The sequence below is a fragment of the Heterodontus francisci genome, chromosome 2 (assembly GCF_036365525.1).
Source record: "Heterodontus francisci isolate sHetFra1 chromosome 2, sHetFra1.hap1, whole genome shotgun sequence".
Taxonomy (NCBI): Eukaryota; Metazoa; Chordata; class Chondrichthyes; order Heterodontiformes; family Heterodontidae; genus Heterodontus; species Heterodontus francisci.
The window spans coordinates 179,784,972-179,809,345 of record NC_090372.1 but is presented as its reverse complement, the minus strand read 5'-3'; the positions used below and the strand labels follow the sequence as shown (position 1 = coordinate 179,809,345).

At 44.7% G+C, this 24,374-nt stretch overlaps 1 protein-coding gene across 3 annotated transcripts in view; it reads right to left on the bottom strand.

The window, feature by feature from the left end:
* Positions 1-24,374, bottom strand: part of jcada (junctional cadherin 5 associated a) — a 253,287-nt gene that overhangs the window by 71,351 nt on the left and 157,562 nt on the right. For all 3 annotated transcript variants that reach the window (XM_068014296.1, XM_068014287.1, XM_068014305.1), the window contains one exon: positions 11,784-12,159. In XM_068014296.1, the coding sequence (XP_067870397.1) occupies positions 11,784-12,097 (314 nt within the window). In that variant the 5' untranslated portion in view covers positions 12,098-12,159. The remainder of the gene's footprint in view (positions 1-11,783; positions 12,160-24,374) is intronic.

The following is a 24,374-nucleotide window of genomic DNA, read 5'->3' as shown; positions in this document are numbered from 1 at the left end:
GAAGCAAAAGTGACATGAGGAAAAACTTTTTCACGCAGCCAGTGGTTAAGGTCTGGAATGAGCTGCCTGAGAACATGGTGGTGGCATGTTCAATTGAAGCATTCAAAAAGGAATTAGACAGATATATGAAAAGGAAGAATGTGCAAGGTTATGGGGAGAAGGCAGGGGAATGGAACTGAGGGAGTTGCTCTTTCAGAGAGCCAATGCAGACATGATGGGCTGAATGGCCTCCTTCTGCACTGTAATGATTCTGTGAATCTGTACATAGAGTACAAAAGGAGGGAAATTATGCTGAAATAAAAACAAAAATTGCTGGAAATACTCAGCAGGTCTGGCAGCATCTGTGGAGAGAGAAGCAGGGTTAACATTTCAGGTCATGGAGCAAAGGCAAAGGGTGTGTTAATGGTGTGGTGAAAGATGAAGCGTTAGTGCAGAGAGGGTGTTAAATGACAGAATAATGAACAGCCCTGGACATTAGCACAAGCATGAAAAAAACAGTGGGCAGGCACATGGTAAAAATATGAATGATGAAACAAACTAAAATAAAATAATATAAAAAAAATGAAACTAAAAATAAAAAAGGGGGGCCCGTCATGCTCTGAAATGATTGAACTCAATGTTCAGTCTGGCAGGCTGTAGTGTGCCTAATCGGTAAATGAGATGCTGTTCCTCGAACTTGCATTGATGTTCACTGGAACACTGCAGCAAGCCCAGGACAGAGATGTGGTCATGAGAGCAGTGGGGAGTGTTGAAATGGCAAGCGACAGGAAGCTCGGGGTCATGCTTTCGGACTGAGCGAAGGTTTTCCGCAAAGCAGTCACCCAATCTACATTTGGTCTCCCCAATGTAGAGGAGACCACATTGTGAGCAGCGAATACAGTATACTAAATTGAAAGATGTACAAGTAAATCGCTGCTTCACTTGAAAGGAGTATTTGGGGCCTTGGATAGTGAGGAGAGAGGAGGTAAAAGGACAGATATTATATCTTCTATCACTGCATGGGAAGGTGCCGTGGGATGGGGATGAAGTGTCGGGGGTAATGGAGGAGTGGACCAGGGTTTTGGGGTGGGAACAATCCCTTCAGAATGCTAACAGGGGAGGGGAGGGGAAGATGCATTTGATAGTGGCATCACGCTGGACATGGTGGAAATGGCGGAGGATGATCCTTTGGATATGGAGGCTGATGGGGTGGAAAGTGAGGACAAGGGGAACCCTGTCACGGTTCTGGGAGGGAGGGGAAGGGGTGAGGGGGGAGGTGCGGGAAATGGGCCGAACACGGTTGAGTGCCCTGTCAATCACAGTGGGGGGGGGGGGGGGGGGGAATCCTTGGTTGAGGAAAAAGGAAGACATATCAGAAGCACTGATGTGGAAGATTGCATCATCAGAGCAGATGGAGGTGTAGAGAGATTAGACGCCCATAGTGAAGAGGAGGTGGTTAGGGCCAGGAAACTGGAAATTGTCAAAATGATGTAGGGCACCAGAACAGTCACGGATGTAGATGGGAAGATACTGGACCAGTGGAGAAAAGATAGAGTCAAGATAGGAAGAAATAAGTTCAGTGGAGCAGGAACAGGCTGAAACAGTGGGTCTGCCAGGACAGTCCTGTTTGTGGATTATGACAGACTTAGATAAGGTAGACAAGGAAAGTCTGTTCTCATTAATTGATGGTACAAGGACTAGGGGACACAGCATGAAGATTTTGGGCAAATGTTGCTGGGTCAACATCCTGGAACTCCCTTCCTAACAGCACTGTAGGTGTACTCACCCCACATGGACTGCAGCAAATAAAGAAGGCAGCTCACCACCACCTTCTCAAGGGCAATTAGGGATGGGAAATTAATGCTGGCCTAGCCAGCATTGCCCACATCCCAGGAATACAAAAAAAAGATGCAAGGGGAATTATGAGGAAGAACTTCTTTATGCAGCAAGTGGTAATGACCTGGAACTCGCTGCCTACAAAGGTGGTGGAAGCGGACAATCAATAATTTCAAAAGGAAATTGGTTGGGCATTTGAAGGAAATAAACTGGCATGTCTATGGGTATTGAGTGGGGGCGTGGGCCTGACTGGATAACTCTGTGGAGAGCTGGTATGGACTTGATGGGATGAATGGCCTTTTTTGCCATAAATGACTCAATGATTCTATGACTTGTACAATCACATTACATACGGAAGAAATGAGTATCAGACCATCAGTAGGTTATGTAATGAGTTAACGTATTCCTTTTACATCTTTGCCTCCTCTAAACTGGAAGGGCACTAATATCCTGGCTGCAAGGTTTGCTAGCGTCACTCGGGAGGGTTTAAACTAGTGTGGCAGGGGGTGGGAACCAGAGCAGTAGGACAGCAAGTGAAATAAATGAGGAGGACATAGTAAATAAGGCTAGTAGGACTAAGAGGAAGAGCAGGCAGGGAGATGTTGCTGAGCACAGCGGGACTGGTGGTCTGAAGTGCATTCATTTCAATGCGAGAAGTATAACAGGTAAGGCAGATGAACTTAGAGCTTGGATTAGTACTTGGAAATATGATGTTGTTGCTATTACAGAGACTTGGTTGAGGGAAGGGCAGGATTGGCAGCTAAATGTTCCAGGCTTTAGAAGCTTCAGGCGGGATAGAGGGGGATGTAAAAGGGGTGGGGGAGTTGCATTACTGGTTAAGGAGAATATCACAGCTGTACAGCGGGAGGACACCTCAGAGGGGTCATGCAGCGAGGCAATATGGGTGGAGCTCAGGAATAGGAAGGATGCAGTCACGATGTTGGGGGTTTACTACAAGCCTCCCAACAGCCAGCGGGAGGTAGAGGAGCAGATATGTGGACAGATTTTGGAAAGACGTAAAGGTAACAGGGTTGTGGTGGTGGGTGATTTTAACTTCCCCTATATTGGCTGGGACTCACTTAGTGCTAAGGGCTTGGATGGGGCAGAATTTGTGAGGAACATCCAGGAGGGATTCTTGAAATAGTATGTAGATAGTCCAATGAGGGATGGGGCCATTCTGGACCTGGTATTGGAGAATGAGCCCGGCCAGGTGGTCGAAGTTTCAGTGGGGGAGCATTTCGGGAGCAGTGACCATAATTCCATAAATTTTAAGGTACTTGTGGATAAGGATAAGAGTAGTCCTCGGGTGAAGGTGCTAAATTGGGGGAAGGCTAATTATAACAATATTAGGCAGGAACTGAAGAATTTAGATTGGGGGCGGTGTTTGAGGGTAAATCAACATCTGACATGTGGGAGTCTTTCAAACGTCAGCTGATTAGAATCCAGGACCAGCATGTTCCTGTGAGGAAGAAAGACAAGTTTGGCAACTTTCGGGAAGCTTGGATAACGCAGGATATTGTGAACCTAGTCAAAAAGAAAAAGGAAGCATTTGTAAGGGCTGGAAGGCTAGAAATAGACGAAGCACTTGAGGAATATAAAGACAGTAGGAAGGAACTTAAACAAGGAGTTAGGAGGGCTAAAAGGGGTCATGAAAAGTCATTGGCAAACAGGATTAAGGAAAATCCCAAGGCTTTTTATACGTATATAAAGAGCAAGAGGGTAACCAGGGAAAGGGTTGGCCCACTCAAGGACAGAGATGGGAATCTATGTGTGGAGCCAGAGGAAATGGGCGAGGTGCTAAATGAGTACTTTGCATCAGTATTCACCAAAGAGAAGGACTTGGTGGATGATGAGCCTAGGGAAGGGAGTGCAGATAGTCTCAGTCATCTCATTATCAAAAAGGAGGAGGTGTTGGGTGTCTTGCAAAGCATTAAGGTAGATATGTCCCCAGGGCCTGATGGGATCTACCCCAGAATACTGAGGAAGGCAAGGGAGGAAATTGCTGGGGCCTTGACAGAAATCTTTGCATCCTCATTGGCTACAGGTGAGGTCCCAGAGGACTGGAGAATAGCCAGTGTTGTTCCTTTGTTTAAGAAGGGTGGCAAGGATAATCCAGGAAATTATAGGCCGGTGAGCCTTACATCAGTGGTAGGGAAACTATTAGAGAGGATTATTCGGGACAGGATTCACTCCCATTTGGAAACAAACGAACTTATTAGCGAGAGACAGCATGGTTCTGTGAAGGGGAGGTCGTGTCTTACTAATTTGATTGAGTTTTTTGAGGAATTGACGAAGATGATTGATGAAGGAAGGGCAGTGGATGTTATCTATATGGACTTCAGTAAAGCCTTTGACAAGGTCCCTCGTGGCAGACTGGTACAAAAGGTGAAGTCACACGGGATCAGAGGTGAGCTGGCAGGATGGATACAGAACTGGCTCGGTCACAGAAGACAGAGGGTATCAGTGGATGGGTGTTCTTCTGAATGGAGGGATGTGACTAGTGGTGTTCCGCAGGGATCAGTGCTGGGACCTTTGCTGTTTGTAGTATATATAAATGATTTGGAGGAAATGTAGCTGGTCTGATTAATAAGTTTGTGGACGACACAAAGGTTGGTGGAGTTGCGGATAATGATGAGGATTGTCAGAGGATACAGCAGGATATAGATCGGTTGGAGACTTGGACGGAGAAATGGCAGATGGAGTTTAATCCGGACAAATGTGAGGTAATGCATTTTGGAAGGTCTAATGCAGGTGGGAGGTATACAGTAAATGGCAGAAACCTTAGGAGTATTGACAGGCAGAGAGATCTGGGCGTACAGGTCCACAGGTCACTGAAAGTGGCAACGCAGGTGGATAAGGTAGTCAAGAAGGCATACGGCATGCTTGCCTTCATCGGTCGGGGCATAGAGTATAAAAATTGGCAAGTCATGTTGCAGCTGTACAGAACCTTAGTTAGGCCACACTTAGAATATTGCGTGCAATTCTGGTCGCCACACTACCAGAAGGACGTGGAGGCTTTGGAGAGGGTACAGAGGAGGTTTACCAGGATGTTGCCTGGTCTGCAGGGCATTAGCTATGAGGAGAGGTTGGAAAAACTCGGATTGTTTTCACTGGAGCGACGGAGGTGGAGGGGCAACATGATAGAGGTTTACAAAGTTATGAGTGGCATGGACAGAGTGGATAGTCAGAAGCTTTTTCCCAGGATGAAAGAGTCAGTTACTGGGGACATAGGTTTAAGGTGCGAGGGGCAAAGTTTAGAGGAAATGTGCGAGGCAAGTTTTTTACACAGAGGGTGGTGAGTGCCTGGAACTTGCTGCCAGGGGAGGTGGTGGAAGCAGATACGATAGCGACGTTTAAGAGACATCTTGACAAATACATGAATAGGAAGGGAATAGAGGGATATGGGCCCCGGAAGTGCAGAAGGTTTTAGTTTAGGCAGGCATCAAGATCGGCGCAGGCTTGGTGGGGCGAATGGCCTGTTCCTGTGCTGTACTGTTCTTTGTTCTTTGTAATTCAGGTAATGTTAATACAGTTGCTATTGAAGGTGGGCCTAAAACACAACAATTCGGCACAAAATTAGTGCTAAATTGAAAGCCTTGCTCCGAGAAATGAGAGATACATCAGTGGTGATAATTGGTTAGGTTTTGCTGTTCTGAACAATATTACAAATTCCACATTTAAGTTTCAGTCAGAATAAGTTAATGTTCACCATCTGAAAAGGGAATTTACTAACTAGTCTTGTTAAGTTGATAATGATGGTGACAAGATAGGTTAAGTTCAGTCTTTGATCTGTGATGGTAATGATGGCTTACCAAGCCCGTCTCTCAGCAATCCTTAAATATTGAAGGCTGGAGCTAGCTGTGGAGGTCTCTCCATCTACTTGGCAACAGTACATCGCATTTGCAGCCCATTTTTATCAAATAGCTGCTGACCCCTAGCTAACTTCAGTTTTAGTTAGTATTATACCAACCAGTTCTCACAACAGCTACATGCACATTCAAGGTGCTATCACTGAATCAAGTACTAAGAAATCTTATGTAAAATATTACATTATGATACTGGGGTCAGGAACCTTCTGCATTCAATCTAAGGGTTTTGCTTACATTCTTAAAACCAGCAGAACTGAGCTCTTGTGCTTTGGATTGACATTAGGAGCCCTCTATTGAATTAATAGCCTAAGACTATATCCTAACTCATCTTTTTTGGCCTCCTTGTCTCAGGAGACAATGGGTAAGTGCCTAGAGGTGGTCAGTGGTTTGTGAAGCTGCGCCTGGAGTGGCTATTAAGGCCAATTCTAAAGTGACAGACTCTTCCACAGGTGCTGCAGATAAAAATGGTTGTCGGGGCTGTTACACAGTTGGCTCTCCCCTTGTGCTTCTGGCTTTTTTCCTGCCAATAGCTAAGTCTCTTCGACTCGCCACTCTTTAGCCCTGCCTTTATGGCTGTCCGCCAGCTCTGGCGATCACTGGCAACTGACTCCCACGACTTGTGATCAATGTCACAGGACTTCACGTCGCGTTTGCAGACGTCTTTAAAGCGGAGACATGGACGGCCAGTGGGTCTGATACCAGTGACGAGCTCGCTGTACAATGTGTCCTTGGGGATCCTGCCATCTTCCATGCAGCTCACATGGCCAAGCCATCTCAAGCACCACTGGCTCAGTCGGGTCTATATGCTGGGGATGTTGGCCGCCTCGAGGACTTCTGCGTTGGAGATATGCTCCTGCTACCTGATGCCAAGGATTCTCCGGAGGCAGCGAAGATGGAATGAATTGAGACGTCGCTCTTGGCTGACATACGTTGTCCAGGCCTCACTGCTATGGAGCAAGGTACTGAGGACACAGGCTTGATACACTCGGACTTTTGTGTTCCGTGTCAGACTATATCCTAACATACATCTTTTATTCTATCGCCAGATACTTTGCTTTGCATTTTGCAGTAATTGTGCTATTGGTGTGACAGCTGCAGTGCATAAATATAAATATCAATATTTGATAGAAGATGGAAATTAAAATATGTAAAAAAAGGTACAATAAAACCAGGAATATCTTGGGTTAACAGACTTGGTAATATCAAAAAGAAACTGTAATTTCTTTGAAATTTCTTTCTCTCCTTGACAATCACCCGAATTTAATAAATATATGTAAAATATCTCAGAATGTGCTGGAGCACTGCAAAGTGTGAGAAATATCATAGTGTCCTTGCCTGATTCCTAATCCCACAATGTGATACTGTAACTTCTGAGATTGAAAGAAAAGAGAGTAATAAAGCATAGCATGTCTGCTGGCTACAAACAGCTGTCTCTATTCTGCTGAGTAATTTTTCACAGTATCATTTGTCTGTGGGATCCAATGTGTAGTTGTACAGAGTGGAAAGCTGCATTTTATGCAATTGACTCCAGACATTGAGTGTTATCTATCCTGGCAGTGCTGTGTCGGGGAGGGCGAGCCACAAGTGGTTTGAGCAAATCACTTACATATGGAGAGTAAGGGCAGAAAAAACTAAAATATGGATGATGAATTGGATCAAAGGTTGCATTAGTGGAGGCCTTCTAGCAATTTGGTAGTCTGCCCTCTCAGTCACTGAATAGCATCTGACATGGAGTGGGGACATGATTAAACCTTATTAGAAATGTTTTAAAAAGCTGAAAAAGAAATAGAATATGTTGTTCTCTGTCCCTTTATGTCCATTGCTGCAAAAAAATTACTTTGCTAATTCGAACCCAGATATCAATAAGCATGTAGAAAGCGTATGGCAGCTTAGAAGTTAATATTACTAAGTACAGTTAACTTTACATCAATTATTGACCTCCCATTGTGCTGCACACAAGAAGTGAAGATGTGGGACTGAATTTTCCTCTGGCTAGGCTCAATGCCTGAGAGGGGCAATTGGGCTTTCACCTACTTGCCAATCCTACCATGATGCTCACCCACTTTTATGCACCAAGAGTCATTAGTTATGCAAGGGGGCTCTCAGGGAAATCCCTGCACCAGGGAGGAACCCATTGCTGCAAGACTGCAAAACTAGGAAAAATGGGATTAATGGAAGATCAAGGTTGAAATGGGAACATAGAAACATGAGTAGGCCATTCAACCCTTTGAGCTTGTTCCACCATTCAGTTGTTTTAAATATATGTTCCTTTCGACCTCAGCTCTAGTTTCTCCAGATCCCTTGATGCCCTAATCTAACAAAAAATGATCAACTACAATTTGAAAATTTAAATTGACCCATAATTTAAACCTTTTGACAGTGAGAGAGAATGCAAGATTTCCTTTCCCCAAGGTTGCCAACCTTCTTGATTGCCCTGAACTCTCCCAGAATGGGACATGAATCTCCCAGGCACTGCTGCTAGCAGCGCAAGAGAACAGTGTGCTTTAAATTTCTTGCTGTACCAGCGATCTCTCCCTGCTCTGTGACATTACTGTTTGTTAGGTTAAATTATTTAGCTTTTGGCCCACTTCTAGGCCTGCTGCCCCTTTGCACCTCGTGATCATGGCAAGGAAGTCAATGGCCACTGGCACAGCTACTCATGGTTAAAATATAGTCAGGGTCTGAATGACATCATTAGACCATGACTTTTTAATATCAATGCGGGCCTTGCCAGACTGGTGTGGTGACCTCACTGACTGGCTAGAATGAGCCTGTTAAAATGGCACACAGACAGCAAGAATCAGGTGGGCAGGTGACTGCAATTGATTTTTACTCCACCCATATCCTGTCCAACTGAAAGCAAATAAAATCAGGACACTGAGGAAACACCATCCTGGAGTCACCTCACGCAGCAACATCTGTACTACAGAGCAGTCATGGGAGTTCTCTGATTGTGCTGGGTTACACCATATACTGCTTGTAGACTCTTGCTTATACCTTGCATTTCCTTTCCCTTCATTTCTGCCCATCTCTTTATTTGCCTGCCCTTTGCTGACACTGTTACTGTGTTAAGATGTCATCTGAAGCCTCCAAATCTTTTGGACTTTCTGCCCCCCGTCAATTGTGACAATCCCCTTTTATTGTCCCCATCTTATTAAATTTTACTTACATTTAGTTTCCTCCTCCCACCACTAGTCTGCTCTTTAGCTCCAACCTGACACGCAAGGTTATGCTAATGAAATAGCCCAGGAAAACTGGGTGTAAACAGCTCTTTTCTACTTCAGTCTGTTAAAAAATAGCTAATAATTAAGTTAAAAGAGGAAAATATAGGCTCAAGTGTTGACGGGCTACTCAGACGTGGGGATATCACAGTCAGTGTTCACACATGTACTTTCCAGCAGCAATCACTGGAGTGCGATCATGAGAGTGAACCTTGATTGATTCCCCCTTCCTGCCTCAATCATTGTTATCTTGGTTGAAATCAGCTCACAGTACAGACAATGGGGCTGAATTTTCTCTATGGGGGTGGGAAACAGAAGTCGGGAGTGCTTCTGGGTCCCGACCCTGCTCCCGGGGGAAACAATCACTTTTTGGGATTTTCCCAGAGGTACCCCTTGTTCCCTGTCCAATTAAGGGCAGTCAGCCAGCTCTCGAAGCTGGAGATCCTATTAGAGGCCTTCCAGGTTGTATAGAGCAGCAGGTTGCAGTAAAGGATAAGTAACTGAGAGGGTGCTTTAACATGGAAGTGCCATCCCACTAAGTTTTTTAATAATTTTAATTAAAAACCAGAAAAAAGCAGCTGGGGCGGGGTGGGGGGGGGGGGGGGTGGAGTGGTGGGGTGGGGGGCAATTCCCTCTACAGGGCTGGCTTTGACTGCACCTGCACCCAGGCAGGCAGAGGGGGCCTGTAGGCCTGCCTAGAGCACTGGCCCCACCTAGCCTGCCACTGGATGCCTGCCACCAGGAAGTTGAATTGCCCCGTTGCGTCGGAAAGCTAGAGATCAACTGGAAATCCCAGTCAGCCTCCAGTCTGTACCTTTAACAAGGCTGTTAGTGAGCCTAACTACCCCCCACCTTGTGGGGGCAGGCAGCCCTGCCAGGCCCTGAATCCGCCTCCACTAAAATGGCCGGTGCTGGAACGGGGTCGGGAAAACGGCACACTTGCCAGAGCCCCTATTTTTGGGCCCCTTTTGCCTCTGTTCCCGACCTCGGCAGGGCCCAAACATTCTGCCCCTGGGATCACCAACTTCTTATAGTCTGAATGGCCTAGCAGTACATCACTTGGTCAATTTACCCTTGAAAACATGAGGGCAGCTAACCTGATTTGAAACATTGGCTGGGATTTTCTGGGCCCTTTGAGGATGGGGGTCAGAGGCAGAAAGACTGGAAAAATGGCGTGGGATGGTATCAGGTGGCATGGGCAATGCCTTCCTGCTGCCATGCGATTTCAGCTCTGGGCAGGAAAGGTGGCAGGTGGTCTGCCTGCCCGGAGCTGAATTGAGTCACTGAAGTGGACACTTGAGGGCCTTTTCCCTGCTGTGCTGGCATTTCATCAGTGACAGGGAAGCCCCCTGCCACATTGAGAGACTGCCTTCCTGTGGGCTTTGGTGGTGGCCTCCTTCTTGGACATTCTTTGGTCCACAAAGAGGCAAACATCCCCCCCGCCCTATGACAATGGCCGCTCCCATGTCATCAGTGCCGCCTGTCCTCAATGTCCCCACACCCCACCCCCCCCCCCCCCACCGAGGCCTGTCTGACTGGCTCTGGTGCTCCCAGACCCCACTCACCTGGTTGTGAGTGTGCACGTCCATTGCTGTGTCATCTTTCTCCAGGTGCAGCCCTAGCAGTGGCTGCCACTGGCAGTGGCTCTGCTGAGCTGCTGGCTGTCTGATTGGGCTCGAAGTCCTTGGGGGCGGGCCACTGTTCTTAATTGGACGGCAGGCCCAGGGCAGCCACTTATTTGGCTGCTGCACCTAAAATGTGGCCCCAGGTCCTGCCGCCCGCTGAAGTGAGGTCGCTCCCCCATCACCCCCACCATTTCCGCTTCCGGCCTCATTGGCAGGATCCCTGCCACCTTGGAAAAATCCCGACTACTTTTCCGGTGTCATAGGCTGTTGATATAACTGTTGAGAAATACAGTGAAAACCTAATAAGATTACAGTTAGGACAAGATGGAAGCGTGATGTGTGGGAGATGGTGGCATGGTGGCAATGTCACTGAACTAGTAATCCAGATGCCTAGGCTAATGTCCTGGGGACACGGGTTCAAATCCCACCAATGCAGCTGGTGGAATTTTAATTCAATAAATTAATAAAAAATCTGGATTTGAAAGCTAGTCTCAGTAATGGTACCATGAAACTATCATTGATTGCCATGAAAACCCATCTCTTTCACTAATGTCCTTTAGAGAAGGAAATCTGCCTTCCTTACCTGATCTGGGACTCCAGACCCACAGTCATGTGCTTAATTCTTAACCACCCTTTGAAATGGCCGAGCAAGTCACTCAGTTGTCAAAGGCAATAGGGATGGGGAACAAATGCTGGTCTGGCCAGTGACACCCACATCACACGAAAGAATTAAAACAAAAATGTTTATCCATTGTATTACAGTGAGTGAAGATGATGCAAAATGGCACATTTATAATGCAAAGCAGTTTGTGATAATGACTTAATTGACAGTCAGATCAAGTGATCTTTACATTGAGATTAATTTTTAGGCAGTACCAACAGTGGAACTGTCACAAACACAATTTCAAAAGCATGTTGTTTTTGAAATTGCAATTTGTATTGATTTTTAAGTCATTTGTAAAGCTTCCCTTGTGCAACAAAGCTATTAGACATCCCTGTAACATATTTCACAACTTCCAAATAAATTAGGGTTAAATTTGCAAGAAGACTGCACTGAAAGTCACTGAGCAGATATTAGAGGTTGGATGAAACAAGCATAAATTCCACTTAATTACAATGGGATCCAATCTAATACAGGTGAGCACATATGCAATGAACTTGAAGTGTTAAAAGCATTCATCATTCCTGTATAGGAGAGCGCCAGCGCATTACATCACCAACATTCAGCAATCTGCGACAGCTGGTTAACTCACCCTGCTTCCTTTACAGCAAACGTGGGCAAATTCTGAACATCAGCAGAGCAGCTGACATCAGTCTGTCTTCTTGCACTCCTTTCCCTGCCCTCACTGTCACTGAAGTAGCCCTCCACTCGTGCCTGCCTGCTGGTAGAGTAGGCCCCGGTGTCGGTCTCATATCCATTCACTGTTCCGTGGCCGGACTTGTTCTCCCTGACTTCACAATGGCAGCTGGTGTAGATGTTCTCGTCGGAGGATGGGGGCTTGTCTTTTGAACTTTTCTTTGGAGGTTGATAGCCATGAGAAATCAGGAGGTCCTCCACACTGAACATGTTGCTAATGTTTCAGTCACAGCAGGTTGCACTGGGACAAAGCCATGCTGCAGAAGCCATCACTGTATATATTAAAAAAAGGAGAAGCAGAATGTAACTCCAGAGGTGATTGCTAATTATCTTTTCTATATAAAGATTCATTGGTTAATAAACAGATTGCTGATATTACAAAGCAGTTTTACTCTGTTCTTATTCTTGCCCTTGTATTATTCAGTCTGACAAACCAATTTGTAACGCTGAACTGCACACGCTCAGAAACACACTATAAATATTTTTGTACCATTTCTCCCCAGATAATATTTCTGTGCTTTTTAGCCAGAAGGCAGCTGTAGAGAGCTGCTGACTCAGTCTGTTTGGCATCGAAGCCTTGCGTTTTGACAACAGCTTTTAGGTCTTAATAGGCATTTCTAAAGGGGGAAACTCATTAGTGTTCTCCAAAGGCTGCAAGTTAAAAAAAACTAAATTCTATGGGTGACAGCTCCTACAATCTCTACACTAAGATGCTTGTTAAGAAGTATCGACATAGCTCTTATATTTTATCGGTGTTTAACGTTGAAACTATTAATCAAGATATAGGTACAACAAACTGATCGACACAGCTGCCATTAAAATGTCCATTGAGACTGAATGCTGCTTTCCATTGCCAAAGTGGTTTGTTATTAATTTTAATTTGCAGAGAAGTAGTGTAAAGATTACCGATTTCCTGCCATCTCTATATTTTTTGATCAAATTTGATGTATGTATAAAAATAATCTCTGGGAGAGTGAAGGAAGGTGGAACTCCTGCAGTTTTGCTGAGGATGGTTTTACAAGAATTTGGCCATGTACTGAGTGATCTGTTGCTCCTGGGTAATGTAATTGACCCAGTTTGGAGCAGTGATAAAATTGAAGCAGCTCTGTGGGATTTAAGTTTTAATAACTGGCCTTTTCTGTGCCTATTAAAGGAACGCCCATATTACCTGGATTTTACTTCCAAAAAAAACTGCGCAACAAATATCTAAAATATTTGTAGTACTAAAAACAAACATTAACCCAAGTTGCTGATAATATGGAAGTTAATTTGCTGCCTTCACAAGGGGAAAAAAGCAGAACTATTTTCTGTATTTTACTTATCACTGGCGCAACAAAAAATGATGGAATAATATTTTCAGGGCTCAGTTTTTGTTTGCAACAGTCGTATATTTGGGCTTTTGTAAATGAAGGACCAAACCTAATAGTGCAAGATACAGCAGTAGCATTGCCAGGTATGGCAGTAGCAGTGCCAGGCATGCAGTGACTGGTATGGTAGAAGTGCCAGATATGGTCGTTCTGAATATAGGCAAGGGCGATCATTCCTCTGGGCAATACAGCCAGAGCTAAGGCCCCTACAGCACCATGGGGGCTCACCTGTGCAGGGAGGAAAGAGGAAGGTCAGGAAAGCAATAGTGTTAGGAGATTCAATAGTTAGGGGAACAGACAGGCATTTTTGCGGCCGCAGACATGGGTCCAGAATGGTATGTTGCCTCCCTGAGCAGCTGCGGAACATTCTGAGGAGGGAGGATGAACAGCCAGAGGTCATATTGGTACCAATGATATAGATAGAAAGAGGGATGAGGCCACGCAAGCAAATTTTAGACATCTAGGAAAGAAATTAAAAAGTAGGACCTCAAAGGTAGTAATCTCTGGATTAATCCCAGTGCCAGGCACTTGTGGGTACTAAAATAAGAGAATAGTGCAGCTGAATGCATGGCTGGAGAGATGATGCTGGAAGGAGGGCTTTAGATTCCTGGGGCATTGGGACAAGTTCTGGGAGAGGTGGTACCTTTACAAGCCAAACAGTTTACCCCTCAACAGGGCCAGGACCAATATCATGATGGGGAGGTTTGCTAGTGCTGTTGGGAAGGGTTTAAAATAGCTTGGCAGGGGGATGGGAACCTAAGCGTAGATTCAGAAGGAACAGAAGCAAAACTAGAAATAGAAGGCAGAAAATTAAGTATAGAAGGTTGAGGAAACAAAGATGAGAAAATAGACAACAAAGGAGTTGACGAGTGATTACTAGTATACACTTCACTGCAAGGAGCCTAGAGAATAAGGCAGATGAGCTGAGAGCACAGATAGACACTCGGAAGTATGATATCATAGCTATTACTGAAATGTGGCTTAGAGAAGGACAGGAATGGCAGCTCAACATGTTTTCATTTGGGATAGTGAGGGGGATAAAAAAGGAGGGGGGTGTCGTTAAAGAAACAATCACAACTGTAAGGAGGATTATCACATGAGGCCATTGTGTTGATCTGAGGAACAAAAAAGGGGTAATCGCACTGCCGTGAGTATACTATAGACCTCCCCCCCAACTAGCCAGAGGGGGATAGAAGAGCAAGTTTGTAAGCAAATTGCTGAGCAGTGCAGAAACAATAGGGTAGTGATAGTGGGGATTTCAACTATCCTAATGTTAACTCGGATAGAATCAGTGTAAAAGGTATCGAGGGCGCAGAATTCTTGAAATGCATTTAGGATAACTTTTTAGCCAGTATGTAACAATTCCAACAAGGGAAGGGGCAGTTCTGGATTTAGTTTCTGGAAATGAAGCTGGTCAGGTGGAAGGGGTATCAGTGGGAGAGCATTTTGGTGGTACCAGTAAAAGTTTAAATTGGGAAGGGCCAATTTTACTAAGCTAAGATTTGATTTAGCAAAAAGATAACTTGTGTATGGAGACGGAAGACGTGGGCATTGAGTACTTCTTGTCTATTTTCACAAAAAAGGGAGATGAAGAAAACATTGTAGTTAAGGAGGAGTGTGAAATATTGGATGGGATAAACATAGTGAGGGAGGAAATATTAAGTTGTGTAGCATCCTTGAAAATGGATAAAACACAAGGCCTGGATGAAATGCACCCCAGGCTGCTAAGGAAAGCAAGAGGGAAATAGTAAAGGCTCTGGCCATCATTTTCTGATCCTCTTTGGCCACAGATACCATGCTGGAGGACTGAAGGACTACTAATCTTGTCCCATTGTTTGAAAAGGGAGGAAGGGTTAGACAGAGTAATTACAGGCCAGTCAGTCTAACTGCAATGGTGGGCAAATTATTGGAAATAACTCTGAGAAAGGCACAGGTTAATCAAGGACAGTCAGCTTAAATTTGTTAAGGGAAGGTTGTGTCTGACTAACTTGATTGAATTTTTTTGAGGAGGTATCAAGGAGGGTTAATAAGGACAGTGTGTTTGATGTGGTCGACATGGATTTTAGCAAAGCTTTTGACAAGGTCCCACATGGCAGACTGGTCAGGAAATTAAAAGCTCATGGGATCCGAGACAAAGTGGTAAGTTGGATCCAAAATTGGCTCATAGGCAGGAAGCAAAGGATAATGGTTGGCAAATGTTATTGTGACTGGAAGGCTGTTTCCAGCAGTGTTCCGCAGGGCTCAGCAATAGGTTCCTTGCTTTTTGTGGTATATATCAATGATTTAGACTTCAATTTTGGGGGCATGATTAAGAAGCTTGCAGATGATATAAAAATTGGCCATAGTGAAGAAGAAAGCTGCAGACTGCAGGAAGGTATGAATGGATTGGTCAGGTTGGCAGAAAAGTAGCAAATGGAATTCAATCTGGAGAAGTGTGAGTTAATGCATTTAGGAAGGGCAAACAAGACAAGGGAATACACAACAAATGGTAGGATTCTGAGAAGTGTAGAGGAACAGAGAGACCTTGGAGTGCATGCCCACAGAGCCCTGAAGGTTGCAGGACAGGTAGTTTTTTTTTATTCATTCATGGGATGTGGGCGATGCTGGCCAAGCCAGCATTTATTGCCCATCCCTAATTGCCCTTGAGAAGGTGGTGGTGAGCTGCCTTCTTGAACCGCTGCAGTCCATTTGGGGTAGGTAAACCCACAGTGCTGTTAGGAAGGGAGTTCCAGGATTTTGACCCAGCGACAATGAAGGAACGGCAATATAGTTCCAAGTCAGGATGGTGTGTGACTTGGAGGGGAACTTGCAGGTGGTGGTGTTCCCATATATATGCTGCCCTTGTCCTTCTAGTTGGTAGAGGTCGTGGGTTTGGAAGGTGCTGTCTGAGGAGCTTTGGTGCATTGCTGCAGTGCATCTTGTAGATGGTACACACTGCTGCCACTGTGCATCGGTGGTGGAGGGAGTGAATGTTTGTAGATGGGTGCCAATCAAGCGGGCTGCTTTGTCCTGGATGGTGTCGAGCTTCTTGAGTGTTGTTGGAGCTGCACCCATCCAGGAAAGTGGAGAGTATTCCATCACACTCCTGACTTGTGCCTTGTAGATGGTGGACAGGCTTTGGGGAGTCAGGAGGTGAGTTACTCGCCTCAGGATTCCTAGCCTCTGACCTACTCTTGTAGCCACGGTATTAATATGGCTACTCCAGTTCAGTTTCTGGTCAATGGTAGCTCCTGGGATGTTGATAGTGGGGGATTCAGCGATGGTAATGCTGTTGAATGTCAAAGGGGAAATGGTTAGATTCTCTCTTGTTGGAGATGGTCATTGCCTGGCACTTGTGTGGCGCGAATGTTACTTGCCACTTATCAGCCCAAGCCTGGATACTGTCCAAGTCTTGCTGCATTTCTACACGGACTGCTTCAGTATCTGAGGAGTCACGAATGGTGCTGAACATTGTGCAATCATCAGTGAACATCCCCATTTCTGACCTTATGATTGAAGGAAGGTCATTGATGAAGCAGCTGAAGATGGTTGGGCCTAGGACACTACCCTGAGGAACTCCTGCAGTGATGTTCTGGAGCTCAGATGACTGACCTCCAACAACCACAACCATCTTTCTTTGCGCTAGGTATGACTCCAGCCAGCGGAGGGTTTTCCCCCTGATTCCCATTGACCTCAGTTTTGCTAGGGCTCCTTGATGCCATACTCGGTCAAATGCTTCCTTGATGTCAAGGGCAGTCACTCTCACCTCACCTCTTGAGCTCAGCTCTTTTGTCCATGTTTGAACCAAGGCTGTAATGAGGTCAGGAGCTGAGTGGCCCTGGCGGAACCCAAACTGAGCGTCACTGAGCAGGTTATTGCTAACCAAGTGCCGCTTGATGGCACTGTTGATGACACTTTCCATCACTTTACTGATGATTGAGAGTAGGCTGATGGAGCGGTAATTAGCCGGGTTGGACTTGTCCTGCTTTTTGTGTACGGAACATACCTGGGCAATTTTCTACATTGCAGGGTAGATGCCAGTGTTGTAGCTGTACTGGAACAGCTTGGCTAGGGGCGTGGCAAGTTCTGGAGCACAGGTCTTCAGTACTATTGACAGGGCCCATAGCTTTTGCAGTATCCAGTGCCTTCAGTCGTTTCTTGATATCACACGGAGTGAATCGAATTGGCTGAAGTCTGGCATCTATGATGCTGGGGACTTCAGGAGGAGGCCGAGATGGATCATCAACTCAGCACTTCTGGCTGAAGATTGTTGCAAATGCTTCAGCCTTATCTTTCGCACTGATGTGCTGGGCTCCCCCATCATTGAGGAAGGGGATATTTGTGGAGCCACCTCCTCCAGTTTGTTGTTTAATTGTCCACCACCATTCATGGCTGGATGTGGCAGGACTGCAGAGCTTCGATCTGATCCGTTGGTTATGGGATCGCTTAGCTCTGTCTATCGCATGCTGCTTACGCAGTTTGGCACGCAGATAGTTCTGTGTTGTAGCTTCACCAGGTTGACACCTCATTTTGAGGTATGCCTGGTGCTGCTCCTGGCATGCCCTCCTGCACTCTTCATTGAACCAGGGTTGGTCTCCTGGCTTGACGGTAATGGTAGAGTGGGGGATATGCCGGGCCATGAGGTTACAGATTGTGGTTGAGTACAATTCTGCTGCTGCTGATGGCCCACAGCGCCTCATGGATGCCCAGTTTTGCATTGCTAGATCTGTTCGAAATCTATCCCATTTAGCACGGTGATAGTGCCACACAACACGACGGACAGTATCCTCAATGTGAAGGCAGGACTTCGTCTCCACAACGACTGTGCAATGGGCACTCCTACCAATACAGTCATGGACAGAAGGATCTGCAGCAGGCAGATTGGTGAGGACGAGGTCAAGTATGTTTTTCCCTCGTGTTGGTTCCCCCACCACCTGCCGCAGACCCAGTCTAGCAGCTATGGCCTTTAGGACTCAGCCAGCTCGGTCAGTAGTGGTGCTACCGAGCCACTCTTGGTGATGGACATTGAAGTCCCCCACCCAGAGTACATTTTGTGCCCTTGCCACCCTCAGTGCTTCCTCCAAGTGGTGTTCAACATGGTGGAGTACTGAGTCATCAGCTGAGGGAGCGCGTTAGGTGGTAATCAGTAGGAGGTTACCTTGCCCATGTTTGACCTGATGCCATGAGACTTCATGGGGTCCAGAGTCAATGCTGAAGACTCCCAGGGCAACTCCCTCCCTACTGTATACCACTGTGCCACCACCTCTGGTGGGTCTGTCCTGCTGGTGGGACAGGACGTACCCAGGGATAGTGATTGCAGTGTCTGGGACATTGTCATTAAGGTATGATTCCGTGAGTATGACTATGTCAGGCTGTTGCTTGACTAGTCTGTGGGACAGCTCTCCCAACTTTGGCACAAGACCCCAGATGTTAGTAAGGAGGACTTTGCAGAGTCGACAGGGCTGGGTTTGCTGTTGTCAGTTCCAGCGCCTTGGTCGATGCTGGGTGGTCCGTCTGGTTTCATGCCTTTTTATTGACTTCTTAGCGGTTCGATACAACTGAGTGGCTTGCTCGGCCATTTCAGAGGGCATGTAAGAGTTAACCACATTGCTGTGGGTCTGGAGTCACATGTAGGCCAGACCAGGTAAGGACAGCAGATTTCCTTCCCTAAAGGACATTAGTGAACCAGATGGGTTTTTACAACAATCGACAATGGTTTCATGGCCATCATTAGACTAGCTTTTAATTCCAGATTTATTAATTAAATTCAAATTCCACCTTCTGCTGTGGTGGGATTTGAACCCATGTCCCCAGAGAAATACCCTGGGTCTCTGGGTTACTAGTCCAGTGATAATACCACTAAGGTGGTTAAGAAGGCATATGGAATGCTTTCCTTTATTAGCTGAGGTCTGGAGTATAAAAGCAGGGACGTTATGCTAGAACTGTATAAAATACTAGTTAGACCACAGCTGGAGTACTGCATACAGTTTTGGTTACCACATGACAGGTATGATGTGATCACACTGGAGAGAGTACAGAAGAAATTTATGGGGACATTGACAGAAATTAGAATTTTAACTGTGAGGCTGGGGTTGTTTTCTTTGGAACAGAGGAGGCTGAGGGGAGATATAATAGAGGTCTATAAAATTAAGTGGGGCCTAGATAGAGTGGACAGGAAAGACCTATTCCCATTAGCAGAGAGGTCAATAACCAGGGGGCATAGATTTAAAGTAATTGTTAGAAGTATTAAAGAGGAGTTGAGGAAAAATTCTTTTCATCCAGAAGGTGGTGAGGATCCGGAACTCACTTCCTGAAAGGTTGGTAGAGGCAGAAACCTTCTTGGATATACATTTGAAGTGCCTTGACTGACAGGGCTACCAACCAAGTGATGGAAAATGGGTTTAGGTTGGCTAGGTCTTTTCCAGCTGGTACAGTCACGATGGGCCGAATGACCTCCTTCCATGCTGTAAAATTTCAATGTTTTTATGGCAGTAGCAGTGCAAGGAAGGGTGGTCACAGTGCCACATGGCAACAAAAACTAACTTCCTCCAAATATACTCTCACTTGACGGGTGAAAATAAAACATAACTGACCTATTTCTTCACATTCCCCTGTCTTGTGCTTTCAGCCATGGCTCAGTGATACCACTCTTACCTCTGAGTCAGGAGTTTATGGGTTCTTGAGTCTTGAGCTCATAATCCACACTGACAGTCCTGTGCACTATTTACGGAATGCTATAGTCTTACAGGTGCCATCTTTACTACCATACCATACCCTCTCAGGGGAATGTAAAACATCTTATGGCACTTTTTGAAGAAATGGAGCAAAGTTCTCCCTGGTGTTGTGGCTAAATGTTTACCTCTCAAACAACATCATGGTAGCAGATTATTTGGTCATTTTCACATTTCCGTTTAAAGGACTTTGCTTTATGCAAATTGGCAGTCATGCATCCTCCATAATAATAGTGACTGCACTTCAAAAGTACTAAAGCACTTTGGGACATTCCAAGGTTATGAAAGGTGCTAGATATTTTATTTCTTTCTTCGCTCTTAGATCAGCAAATTTCATTGCTATACTGTATCTAGAATACTAGATCTTTATTCGGGGTCTAACAGTTTTTAGCATTTAGAGCACAAGAATAAGTCATTCAGCACACAGGTCCATGCCATGTTCATGCTCTACATAGGCTCCTTCTACCTTTCTTCATCTAACCTTCTTTTTCCCTTCTCTCTCATGTGTTTATCTGCCTCCCCCTTAAACGATGGCCAAAGAAAAATACAAAATACAGATGCTGAAAATCAGCGATAAAAACAGAAAATGCTGGAAATACTCAGCAGGTCTGGCAGCATCTGTGGAGAAAGAAAAAGTTACTGTTTCAGGTCTGTGATTTTTCAGCAGAACTGGGAAAAATTAGAAATGTAATAGGTTTGAGCAAGTGAAGGGCGGGGGGCGGGGGTGCACGGGGAGAGTAGAAAGAATAACAAAAGAGCAGGTCTGTGAGAGGGTGGAGGGCAGGTGAGATTAAATGACTAAACGTTTCAAGGTACAAAGCCATAGGGAGTGGTAATGGGACAAGTAAAGAAACAAAACATGTGTCTAGAGGAGGTGTGAATGGCAGGAGAGCAGCAACCTGAATGTAAAGTAAAGGGATTAAGAAAGAAAGAAGAGAAAAAACTGAATCAGCAAAAAAACAGGGAACAAATCTCGAGGAACAGCACCTCATCTTTCAACTGGGCACTTTACAGCCTTCTGGACTCAACATTGAGTTCAACAATTTTAGATCATAACCTCTGCCCCCATTTTGTTCTGTGTTTTTTTGCTTGTTTTTTTTCTCATTTCTTTCTTAAGCTTTAGAATAGTTAAACCTGGGAGCGATAAAGGGATGAATCAAGTGTTCAGTGGTACATGGCAGAGGCAGGGGTGGAAGACAGGTGAAGTGAGGGAGGTGGTGGTTCGGGGTCTTTGTGATGGAGAAAATTCACAGTTGAATAGGATGCTGTAAGATTTAAGTTTGTAATTGTGACCAGTTTGGTTCAACCTGAGACTGTGAAAGGAAAAGGAAAAGAAAGTGATGGCCAAGGAATGGGCTTTGTGACTGAGGCTGAAGGCAATGGCTTTGATCGTCCCAGTGCTTAGTTGGAGGACATTGTGGCTCGTCCATGATTGGATTTTTTTTATTATGCATCTGTGAAGCACTTTGGGTTATTTTTCTGAGTTAAAGGCTCTATGTAAATTCACATTATTGTCGTTGGATGTTGGACAAGTATTCTAACAACACAGATTTAATGATAGGGTAAAGAAAGACACTGGAGTGATACAGCTGGGTGCAGAAGTTGCAAGGACAAGAACACCAGTGTCCATGGTAAAACATTTTGAGGTCCGTGACTAGTAATTTCAGGGACAAGAAATGTGCCTTCTTGGCTTCTTCTTTCCTACCAGACCAGCTTTAAAAGAAATTGCACTGACAATTTCACAGCTGAATTAGAATTTCTCAGCTCAGATCTTTATGTAATGCTCATGAACACTCCTTTCCATATTCACAGCTGACAGGTGCTGAGAACAGGAACAGTGGTTTCCAAACTTTGGACAGATTTGGGGTTTTCTGGTGGATTCTGACTTTTTTTTCAAAGCCCACTGGAAAACCATGTATCTGTCTGAAGTTTGGAAACCGCTGTTCCTGCTCTCAACAAGGATCAGAGAGAGAGAAAGAAGGGGGGACAGAGAGCGAGAGGGGGACAGAGAGAGAGGGGGCAGAGAGAGGGTGGGGGGGAGAGAGGGAGGGCTGAGAGGGCAGAGAGAGGGGAACAGAGAGAAAGAGAGGGGGTCAGAGAGAGAGGGACAACACGGAGAAGGGGGAACAACACAGAGAGGGGGGAACAACACAGAAGACAGAACACAGAGAGGGGAATGACACAGGGGAGGATGATGCGGTGGGGGGGAAATGACACAGAGAAGGGGGAACAACATAGAGAAGGGGGCAACAACAGAGGAGAGAACACAGAGAGGGGGACACAGAGAGGAAAGGGGAGAGAGACAAAGAGAGAGAGCAGAGGGCGAGAGAGCAATCAAGATCACTCCTGACAGATGGCCATCTATCTGGAATACTTCACATCGCTACAAGTGTGTGGGCAGACATTGACTACTTGTGCAAGAACCAAAAATGCCAGGTATCTCACTAAATCAATGTCCAACACAGTAATGCGAAAGTAAGTCAATAAATTAGTTTTCTCATTTAAAACCTCTTCTCATTTAAAGCTTCTTCACAAAAATGCTCATTTATTGTTGTTTTGATTCATAGTAAGATAAATTTTTAATGCCTTTATCTTTCCAAAATTGTCTCACCTGCCCCCTATGCAAGACCAAAAGTTGTAATGTGCCTCCCCCATGCAAATGTTGGATACCCCTGCTCTAAGCCTTTAACCTTGTGCTTTAAAATAACCTAGCAACTAGATTATTTTAAAACACAAGTTTAAAGGCTTATGTTATGTAAACTCATATTAAAATTGCAAAAGTCACTTAGGGAATGTCTCGATTTCTATGCTCTGGCACACATTACTTTTACATGGGACACAAGCTCAGTGACATATTGAAAGTTGCTCGACTTTTACTTCTATATAAACGTTACAATTCCGCTGCTATCCATTTGGAATCACATTGTTCCAGAACTTGTATCAAGGGGAAAACAAGGATACAAGGAATCTCACTGTAAGTTCCTCATGAATACAAGAGTATGATGTAATGGGGCTGAGTGATATTGGCAAAAACAGGATGCTGCTGACCATATACAATAGTTAGTAAATACAATGTGATAGATAATAAACCTTAACCTATGACGAATTGTCTACAATTCCTTAACAAGGAATTTGCAGTTATATAAACTGTCGGTGAGTACATAATAAAAATTTATTATGCTTCAATGACCATGTTAGAAACAGTCATTAACTGAATTTTTTTTGCTGCGAATTGGATTAAAGGACAAATTTTACAAGTCTGTCAAAGATCAGTAAATGTAATGTGCATCATTCACTATCCAGTTTGAGGGCCGATAACCTGATGGCCAATGTCATTTGAAAGTTGTCTGTATCATATAATTACATTAGGTTAAAAGTGCACCTTTGCTAACAGGTAAGAGATTTAGCTTGGACATAGTTTGTCTGGAATATAATATTACAGATAGTGATTAAGCATTTGTAACTGAATAATACATGCAGTAACAACTGTTCAACATTATGTAGAAAAGTTTTTTATTAATAATTATCTTGTCAGAGCTGAATCAAATCGACAGTGATAGACTGAGATATAAATATAAATGAATTTAAGAGAATCGCTTTATTGGAGGAACTGAAGAATACTCTTTATTTGTAATTGTGTTTATCTAATTTTGTTACCAGCTTTGGTGAGTAAATGACATTTTATCCATGAGATATGCTGTTGTTTCTGTATTTTAGAATCCAGGACCTAGTTTAACAGCCAGTCAAGATGAATAAACTAGTCTTGGCTACCTACCATTAATCTCGCTGTCACTTCCTGTCTCACTCTGCTTTTCTATTTTACATGACTCTTCTGAAGTACTCTCCGCTCCATCCTATAAAATTCTCCTGATTTGGAGATCACTGCCCTGTTGTTGCCTTCCCTGTCTTCAGACACATATTACAGGCAGGTGGAGAAGTTGCACAAACATTGACCATCATGGGTTAAATTGTCTTGTGACAACAGCAGTGTGATAAATAGTTCATCTTCCTATTGCTGATTTTTCTACTGCCTCAACTTAATAACCACAATAACAATCCTCTCCTTGAGTTTCATGGTTTATTGGATGAATTTTCACTCCTGACGCAGTGTGAATCCACAGAGGTCATGTGATAAGGTCCACCCTGTGACATGGTGTAGCTAGCTCTATTCTGTCAACAGAAGTAATTCACATTGGCATCGCATACTATTTTGCTTGCTAGCCAGCTAATACAGTTCTGATGAAAGGTCACAGACCTGAAATGTTAACTTTGCTTCTCTCTCCACAGATGCTACCAGACCTGCTGAGTAATTCCAGCACTTTTTGTTTTTATTTCAGATTTCCAACATCTGCAGTATCTTACTTTAATTTTAGCTACCTAATACAGTTGTGCTGCTCTCCATTGATGTTT